General features: G+C 40.3%; 1 protein-coding gene across 1 annotated transcript; it reads left to right on the top strand.

Annotated features, from left to right (window-relative positions):
- Positions 1 to 70: 70 nt before the first annotated feature.
- LOC143131636 (uncharacterized) lies at positions 71 to 10,353 on the top strand. Its single transcript, XM_076291264.1, has 5 exons — positions 71 to 255; positions 1,216 to 1,260; positions 1,502 to 1,622; positions 1,779 to 1,954; positions 2,051 to 10,353. Exons 2-5 carry the CDS (start codon positions 1,258 to 1,260, stop codon positions 9,761 to 9,763), a joined length of 8,013 nt encoding a protein of 2,670 aa, XP_076147379.1. The 5' UTR covers positions 71 to 255; positions 1,216 to 1,257; the 3' UTR covers positions 9,764 to 10,353.
- The last annotated feature ends 25 nt before the right edge of the window (positions 10,354 to 10,378 follow it).

The raw sequence follows: 10,378 nt of genomic DNA, 5'->3' as shown, positions 1-10,378 counted from the left end.
TCACCATGCCTTGCCTGGAAACCAGTTTGTCAGCTTTGGCGGTGCATATTCCTACTGACAGGTGGGCTGAGGCAAACAGTCCTTGGAGCTCCCAGGGAGGGAGAGAGAGCGAGAAACAGAGAGAGAGAGAGCAAACACACTCTTATCAGTCACAGTGTGTTAAAAATTCCTCTCTCAATGGGGCAGGGTGATACCTGCACAGCTTTCGCAGTGGACTTCAAGAGCAACACCAACGGTAATTCCATGGAATCTCAGGTGAGTCCAAATTATCATTCTCTGCTTGCATTTGAAGTGATACAGTCCACTTGTGTAATTAATAAATGGCTATTCTGTTGGGAGAGGGCCTAGATAAGCAATAGATTACTTTTTCAAGTGCTATTTTCCATCATCCGTGATTCAAATGTATGATTGTAGCCAGTCTTTCAGCTTCGTCTTGTTTTGAAAGCAGGTTCCCTGTTGAGGTTATCAGGGAACTGATTGTTTTTATGGCTTAATTAGACATTATGTTATTTCACAATCATGTCATTTCACATGATGCTGTGATGTTGGAGACATTTTCTTACTGACATTAATTTATGATGGTAGTCTGTCATAAAATTCAAAATATTTTGTGGGTTATGGAAATCATTACATTACATCTACATCATGTTAGTACACAGAGCGCTAAACTATCCAAGATGCTATACTTCCAGTGTGATATCCGAATTATGTAAAATGCTGGACCTGTAAGCATGTCTGTTTACTTACAGAAATTGAACATCTCATAATAACCATACTATGCTCATAGTAAGGTGTAAGTAGCACACAGAGTGTATACAGTTTTCAGTACACATCATTTGAATATTTTTAGATGTATTAATTGCAAACTAATGCCAGGTCTAACCATGTGCAAGTGCACACGGAGCCCTCCTCATGAAACACAACGAAACACAGTTCACTTCCATCCTTATGGCTCACCAAACCCGTTCCTCTTTCCCTCCCGGCCTTGGGGCAATTCCTTGAATGCCTTAAGAGTTTCTGCTTACAACATGCCAAATTAACTTTTTTTTTTTTTAAAACAACAAAACAAAAAAATGCCAGACAGCATGCAGACCTGACTTGATTGTCTTTGTGTGAGCATAGTTTCCAAGGACGTTTAATGCTGAGACTGTATCAATGGTGTAAAAATTGTAATCAATAACTAAAAAAATGACGGAGCCTTTTGCTGTGTTACAGGTGTAAATGTTGACGTTGTTGTGAAGTAGAGAAATAGCCATCATGGTAGGTGAACTAGTTCTTATTCTTGAAATTCAGGGGACTTTGGGGTATAACCATATATCTTAGCCTTCAAAAATGTCAGTGTTTCATCATTTATTCTCACATATAAAACATGGGATATTTCATTGCAACAATCTTTGGTACATTTTCCCTTGTACATTCTCTTGTAACTGTATGCGTGTCATATTCACCTCTCACTATATCCTGCATTCAAACGATGGATGTACCTTCTGTTTGTTTTCAGACTAGGCACCATAGATCAAAGAGCTTCTCCGACAGCCTTTTGCTGGCGGATGATGGCAAAGGAGGTGTGGTTGTAGCAGGCATCAAAGATGACTCCATTACCAGTCGAGGACTAAAAGAAGGTAGAGTTTGTTTTATACACAGCATGGGGTGCAGGCAGTTAATGAAAGTCAATAATATATGTTTACTTGGGAAGTGTATTTTTTCTTTCACTTCCTCAGAACATAATTTATGGACCTATTAATATCCATCAATTTGATAATTTGTTTTATTTCTAGGAGATGAAATTGTTGGTGCCACCATCAACTTTGATGATCTAAAAAAAGATGAAATCCTGGACATATTAAAGCTGATTGAGCCATATAATGACAAAATTCAGGTTCTGACAAGACATAATTTGAAACCCAGCAAAAGTATGGGGAACTTGGATGGCAGTATCAAGGCCCCAGATGAGGTTTGTGCTTTAGATTTTTAATAATAATAATAAAATAACTACTTATGATATTGCTAACAGTCGTTCGGGTACCTGACTACCTCCCTCCTTTTCAAGATGCTGAAGGATTCATACAGCAAACTTTTTAATGGAAAAGTGAAGAAATTCCTGGACAGTCCATCTTCAGAAGCCACACCCGGGGACGGATCTCTAGCCGGAAATCCAGAAGAGTCGAAACCTGAGGAAACAGATGCCACCTCTGTTGACCTAACCACGGACTTGCCCTCTCTCAATGGTAAATCAAAAGTTGGTGTTTCAGACTTTCTGAAAGCCGCTAAGCAGAGAGCAAAGGGCAAAGTGGCAATTAGAGATGGTCTGGACGCCACAAAAACACCAGACAACAGCTTCGGTGCAGAGATGTCTTTACCTCAAGTGGATGTAAAAGCACCTGAGTCTGACCTCAACCTTGGAGCTGATATAGACATAACAGAGCCAAATGTAAACATCAAACCTGAAAAAGATATCAGTGTCTCTCCTCCAGGCATTTTAGGGAAAAACAATCCTGTAAAAGCCATAATTGATGCCGGTGTTCCAGCTCTTTATGCTGAAAGTCCAGAAGCAAAAGTTGAACTGAATGGTGACATGCGAGTTCCAAGTTCAAATATAGAAATAGATATTCTGCCATCAGACAGTAATCCCCCAGACATTCAATTCACACCACCCAATGCTAACATTAATATCCCTTCGAAGAACAAGGACAAGCCATCTAAAAGGAAATCAAAAGGCAAGGTGAAAGCACCAGAACTTGATTTAGATTCGCCCTCAGGTTATGAATATACCTCAACTGGAGTATCTGACCTGAATCTTGATGTTCCCTCAGCATACAAATATGTTCCATCTGCCTTACCAGATCTTAACCTTGATATTCCCTCAGCATATAATTACATCCCAAATGCTTTACCGGACCTTAATGTCGATGTGCCCTCTGCATATGAATACACATCAAGAAAGTTTGCTCAGGAAAAGCCAACCTTGAACATAGCAAGTCCCAAAACAAAGAAAAGAATCAAAGCCCCAGATTTTAAAGTTGAAGGTTCTAAAGGTGACCTCTCAGTTCCCCAAGCTGAAATTGACCTGAAGGTTCCTGACCTGGATGCAGATATAGAAGTGCCTGATATTGGCACTCTGCCCAAAGTGTCTGCTCCGGACATTGGTGGAGGAATAAAGATAGGAAGTCTAAACATCAAATCTCCCAAAGTGTCAGGTGCTACAGATATGCCAAACCCAAGTGGGCACTTGCCAAAACAAGACTTCAAAGGCCCTGAAATTGACCTCAATATTCCAGATGTAGATGCTGATGCTCCATCAGGAAAATTGAAAATGCCTAAATTTAAAATGCCCAAATTCAGTTTTTCTGGCTTAAAATCACCAAATGTGTCTGCAGAGGGAAATGGCCCAGAAGTAGATGTAGATTCAACTAATTTAAATGTTGATATGCCAGATTTTAAGATGCCTGACTTTGGCATCTCAAGACCAAAAGTTAAAGGGCCTGATTATGATTTTAACACTCCAGACATGAATCTTTCCGCTCCTAAGATCAAAGGCGAAATCAAAACACCAAAATTGAATTCCCCAAACATGAAACTGAAAAATCCCAAACTAGATGTCAGTGTCCCCAGTGCTGATTTAGACATGCCCACGGGCAAACTCCCAAAACTAAAAAAACCCAAGATGGACGTCTCAGCTCCAGATTTTGACATTGATGCTCCGTCTGGAAAATTGAAGATGCCTAAATTTGGTCTCTCAGGAACCTTACCAAAAGGGCCTGAGGCTGACATGAAGATGCCAAGTATGAATCTCAGTGGACCAAAGATTAAAGGAGATTTCAATGTCCCTGATACAGACATGCATTTGGAAAAAAACAAGCTGAAAGGACCTAAATTAGATCTAAATGCCCCTGATGTGGACATTGATGCCCCTTCAGGTACATTAAAAATGCCAAAACTCAAAATGCCAAAGTTTAGCCTTCCAGGACTCAAGGGTCCAGATATTGGAATAGATGGTGATCTTGATGGACCAGATCTCAATGTATCACCACCTAAGGTGGGAGCTGGATTTGATGGTCCTGATGTGGATATTAATGTTCCAAGAGCTAATCTGAAAGGTCCGAAAGCTGATATATCTGTCCCTGATGTTGAAATTGGCAGTCCGTCCAGCAAATTTAAGATGCCAGATTTTAAGATGCCTGACTTTGGCCTCTCGGGACCAAAGGTTAAAGGACCTGATTATGAACTTAACACTCCAGACATGAACCTCTCAGCTCCTAAGATCAAAGGTGAAATCAAAACACCAAAATTGAATTCCCCAAACATGAAATTGAAGAATCCTAAACTAGATGTCAGTATTCCCAGTGCTGATGTAAACATGCCTACTGGCAAACTTCCAAAAGTTAAAAAACCCAATATGGACATTTCAGCTCCAGATTTTGATATTGCTGCTCCATCTGGAAAACTGAAAATGCCTAAATTTGGTCTCTCAGGAACCTTACCAAAAGGACCTGAGGCTGACCTGAAGATGCCAAGTGTGAATCTCAGTGGACCAAAGATTAAAGGAGACTTCAATTTCCCTGATACAGACATGCATTTGGAAAAAAACAAGCTGAAAGGACCTAAATTAGATCTAAATGCCCCTGATGTGGACATTGATGCCCCTTCAGGTACATTAAAAATGCCAAAACTCAAAATGCCAAAGTTTAGCCTTCCAGGACTCAAGGGTCCAGATATTGGAATAGATGGTGATCTTGATGGACCAGATCTCAGTGTATCACCACCTAAGGTGGGAGCTGGATTTGATGGTCCTGATGTGGATATTAATGTTCCAAGAGCTAATCTGAAAGGTCCGAAAGCTGATATATCTGTCCCTGATGTTGAAATTGGCAGTCCGTCCAGCAAATTTAAGATGCCAGATTTTAAGATGCCTGACTTTGGCCTCTCGGGACCAAAGGTTAAAGGACCTGATTATGAACTTAACACTCCAGACATGAACCTCTCAGCTCCTAAGATCAAAGGTGAAATCAAAACACCAAAATTGAATTCCCCAAACATGAAATTGAAGAATCCTAAACTAGATGTCAGTATTCCCAGTGCTGATGTAAACATGCCTACTGGCAAACTTCCAAAAGTTAAAAAACCCAATATGGACATTTCAGCTCCAGATTTTGATATTGCTGCTCCATCTAGAAAACTGAAAATGCCTAAATTTGGTCTCTCAGGAACCTTACCAAAAGGACCTGAGGCTGACCTGAAGATGCCAAGTGTGAATCTCAGTGGACCAAAGATTAAAGGAGACTTCAATTTCCCTGATACAGACATGCATTTGGGAAAACCCAATCTGAAAGGTCCTAAATTAGATTTAAATGCCCCTGATGTGGACATTGATGCCCCTTCAGGTACATTAAAAATGGCAAAATTCAAAATGCCAAAGTTTAGCCTTCCAGGACTCAAGGGTCCAGATATTGGAATAGATGGTGATCTTGATGGACCAGATCTCAATGTATCACCACCTAAGGTGGGAGCTGGATTCGATGGTCCTGATGTGGATATTAATGTTCCAAGAGCTAATCTGAAAGGTCCAAAAGCAGATATATCTGTCCCTGATGTTGACATGGGCAGTCCATCCAGCAAATTTAAGTGGCCCACCTTTAAAATGCCTGACTTTGGCTTCTCAGAACCAAAGGTTAAAAAGCCTGATTATGAACTTAAGACTCCAGACATAGATGTCTCAGCTCCTAAAATGAAAGGCAAAATTAAAACCCCAAAATTAAGTTCCCCAGACTTGAAATGGAGAAGTCCTAAACTAGATGGCAGTGTTCCCCATGCTGATTTAGACATGCCCACGGGCAAACTCCCAAAAGTTAAAAAACCCAATATGGACATTTCAGCTCCAGATTTTAATATTGCTGCTCCATCTGGAAAACTGAAAATGCCTAAATTTGGTCTCTCAGGAACCTTACCAAAAGGACCTGAGGCTGACCTGAAGATGCCAAGTATGAATCTCAGTGGACCAAAGATTAAAGGAGATTTCAATGTCCCTGATACAGACATGCATTTGGGAAAACCCAATCTGAAAGGTCCTAAATTAGATTTAAATGCCCCTGATGTGGACATTGATGCCCCTTCAGGTACATTCAAAATGCCAAAACTCAAAATGCCAAAGTTTAGCATTCCAAGTCTGAATGGCCCAGATATTGGAATAGATGGTGATCTTGATGGACCAAATATCAGTGTATCACCACCTAAGGTTGGAGCTGGATTTGATGGTCCTGATGTGGATATTAATGTTCCAAGAGCTAATATGAAAGCTCCAAAAGCAGATATATCTGTCCCTGATGTTAACATGGGCAGTCCATCCAGCAAATTTAAGTGGCCCACTTTTAAAATGCCTGACTTTGGCCTCTCGGGACCAAAGGTTAAAGGGCCTGATTATGAACTTAACACTCCAGACATGAATCTTTCCGCTCCTAAGATCAAAGGCGAAATCAAAACACCAAAATTGAGTTCCCCAAACATGAAACTGAAAAATCCCAAACTAGATGTCAGTGTCCCCAGTGCTGATTTAGACATGCCCACGGGCAAACTCCCAAAACTAAAAAAACCCAAGATGGACGTCTCAGCTCCAGATTTTGACATTGATGCTCCGTCTGGAAAATTTAAGATGCCTAAATTTGGTCTCTCGGGAACCTTACCAAAAGGACCTGAGGCTGACCTGAAGATGCCAAGTATGAATCTCAGTGGACCAAAGATTAAAGGAGATTTCAATGTCCCTGATACAGACATGCATTTGGAAAAAAACAAGCTGAAAGGTCCTAAATTAGATTTAAATGCCCCTGATGTGGACATTGATGCCCCTTCAGGTACATTAAAAATGCCAAAACACAAAATGCCAAAGTTTAGCCTTCCAGGACTCAAGGGTCCAGATATTGGAATATATGGTGATCTTGATGGACCAGATCTCAATGTATCACCACCTAAGGTGGGAGCTGGATTTGATGGTCCTGATGTGGATATTAATGTTCCAAGAGCTAATCTGAAAGGTCCGAAAGCTGATATATCTGTCCCTGATGTTGAAATTGGCAGTCCGTCCAGCAAATTTAAGATGCCAGATTTTAAGATGCCTGACTTTGGCCTCTCGGGACCAAAGGTTAAAGGACCTGATTATGAACTTAACACTCCAGACATGAACCTCTCAGCTCCTAAGATCAAAGGTGAAATCGAAACACCAAAATTTAATTCCCCAAACATGAAATTGAAGAATCCTAAACTAGATGTCAGTATTCCCAGTGCTGATGTAAACATGCCTACTGGCAAACTTCCAAAAGTTAAAAAACCCAATATGGACATTTCAGCTCCAGATTTTGATATTGCTGCTCCATCTGGAAAACTGAAAATGCCTAAATTTGGTCTCTCAGGAACCTTACCAAAAGGACCTGAGGCTGACCTGAAGATGCCAAGTATGAATCTCAGTGGACCAAAGATTAAAGGAGACTTCAATTTCCCTGATACAGACATGCATTTGGGAAAACCCAATCTGAAAGGTCCTAAATTAGATTTAAATGCCCCCGATGTGGACATTGATGCCCCTTCAGGTACATTAAAAATGCCAAAACTCAAAATGCCAAAGTTTAGCCTTCCAGGACTCAAGGGTCCAGATATTGGAATAGATGGTGATCTTGATGGACCAGATCTCAATGTATCACCACCTAAGGTGGGAGCTGGATTCGATGGTCCTGATGTGGATATTAATGTTCCAAGAGCTAATCTGAAAGGTCCAAAAGCAGATATATCTGTCCCTGATGTTGACATGGGCAGTCCATCCAGCAAATTTAAGTGGCCCACCTTTAAAATGCCTGACTTTGGCTTCTCAGGACCAAAGGTTAAAAAGCCTGATTATGAACTTAAGACTCCAGACATAGATGTCTCAGCTCCTAAAATGAAAGGCAAAATTAAAACACCAAAATTAAGTTCCCCAGACTTGAAATGGAGAAGTCCTAAACTAGATGGCAGTGTTCCCCGTGCTGATTTAGACATGCCCACGGGCAAACTCCCAAAAGTTAAAAAACCCAATATGGACATTTCAGCTCCAGATTTTAATATTGCTGCTCCATCTGGAAAACTGAAAATGCCTAAATTTGGTCTCTCAGGAACCTTACCAAAAGGACCTGAGGCTGACCTGAAGATGCCAAGTATGAATCTCAGTGGACCAAAGATTAAAGGAGATTTCAATGTCTCTGATACAGACATGCATTTGGGAAAACCCAATCTGAAAGGTCCTAAATTAGATTTAAATGCCCCTGATGTGGACATTGATGCCCCTTCAGGTACATTAAAAATGCCAAAACTCAAAATGCCAAAGTTTAGCATTCCAAGTCTGAACGGCCCAGATATTGGAATAGATGGTGATCTTGATGGACCAGATCTCAGTGTATCACCACCTAAGGTGGGAGCTGGATTTGATGGTCCTGATGTGGATATTAATGTTCCAAGAGCTAATTTGAAAGGTCCGAAAGCTGATATATCTGTCCCTGATGTTGAAATTGGCAGTCCGTCCAGCAAATTTAAGATGCCAGATTTTAAGATACCTGACTTTGGCCTCTCAGGACCTAAGGTTAAAGGACCTGATTATGAACTTAACACTCCAGACATGAACCTCTCAGCTCCTAAGATCAAAGGTGAAATCAAAACACCGAAATTGAATTCCCCAAACATGAAATTGAAGAATCCTAAACTAGATGTCAGTATTCCCAGTGCTGATGTAAACATGCCTACTGGCAAACTTCCAAAAGTTAAAAAACCCAATATGGACATTTCAGCTCCAGATTTTGATATTGCTGTTCCATCTGGAAAACTGAAAATGCCTAAATTTGGTCTCTCAGGAACCTTACCAAAAGGACCTGAAGCTGACCTGAAGATGCCAAGTATGAATCTCAGTGGACCAAAGATTAAAGGAGATTTCAATGTCCCTGATACAGATATGGATTTGGGAAAACCCAAGCTGAAAGGACCTAAATTAGATTTAAATGCCCCTGATGTGGACGTTGATGCCCCTTCAGGTACATTAAAAATGCCAAAACTCAAAATGCCAAAGTTTAGCATTCCAAGTCTGAACGGCCCAGATATTGGAATAGATGGTGATCTAGATGGACCAGATCTCAGTGTATCACCACCTAAGGTTGGAGCTGGATTTGATGGTCCTGATGTGGATATTAATGTTCCAAGAGCTAATTTGAAAGGTCCGAAAGCTGACATTGACATTGACGCCTCCTTAGGTAAAAATAACAGTCACAAGAAATCGAAAAATCATGCGCCACATTTGGATGTGAGGGGTTCTGCACTTGATTTAGATGCTGATATGAATTTCTCAAACAAAGACCGTCCCTCAAAGAAGACAAAAGTCAGGGCAAGCTATCCAATCAGTAAGGGGAATGAGATCACCAATGCTAAGGTTTCCCTCCCAGAATTACCACTTCCTCGAGACCGAGTAATGACCCTGCCAGAATCTAGTATAAATGTTAGTAAGCCTGACACGAAAGTGAGGAAGCCTGGAGATGGTGATTATGACATCTCCAGGCCCAAATCAATGGACCTTCTGGACTCTGTTGGTTTGGACACAGCAGAGAGATCAATAACACTTCGGCGGAAGTCTAAAAGAGAACTCTATGATGGGAAGTTAAACTCTTTGAGGAGTCTAGATGCAAGGACCACAAATTTTGACCTTGAGGTCCCAGAAGCCACCCCGAAAGGGTCTGTGTTTGATCTTCTTAAACTTATATGAAGTCTGTCAATCTGCATATTATAGTGCAGAGAGTCACTGTGACACAAATAGATTGTCAGGACAACCAAAACCACACATGGAAAAATCTTAAAGGCCATACACTGTGAAATACATCATCCATGAGGGAAAATATTCTCAATGAATTTATAAAGGTGTGTACTTACAGATGGCTGTCTGAAATTGCTTTTGTACAGTAATATAACTAAGCTGCTGAATTATTCCACAGAGGACTTGTGCATCAGAATAGTGATTAATAATGTCTGTGTATGTAAAATACATTATGTACAAAGTGATGTATAAAGCCTCAAATGTTATTATTGTATAAATATTTTTGTAATCTGTGTATTTTAATTTCAATATGTTTGCCAATATGGTGTGATGTTACTCCAGGTGTAACAATGAGGAAATATAAAAATATATTTTACCAGAAGACTTTCATGTGCTCACGTGTTGTCAATTATTTGAATGTTTTATGCATTGTAAAAACTGCTTGTCTAATCATGTGCCATTAATCTTATATTAAGATAAAAAAAATCTAGTTGGTATTCTTTTAGAATAAAGACACTTCCTCGTAAAATCATTTGACTTAATTCAATAGGAGTTTGACTTTTGACT

Source organism: Alosa pseudoharengus, unplaced genomic scaffold (assembly GCF_046254945.1).
Source record: "Alosa pseudoharengus isolate Yale_2024_CS ecotype anadromous, Long Island Sound unplaced genomic scaffold, YU_APseudo_1.1 YU_APseudo_1.1_scf_1, whole genome shotgun sequence".
Classification (NCBI taxonomy): Eukaryota; Metazoa; Chordata; class Actinopteri; order Clupeiformes; family Clupeidae; genus Alosa; species Alosa pseudoharengus.
Note: the sequence above shows the minus strand (reverse complement) of the source record. Positions and strands in the feature narration are given on the sequence as shown.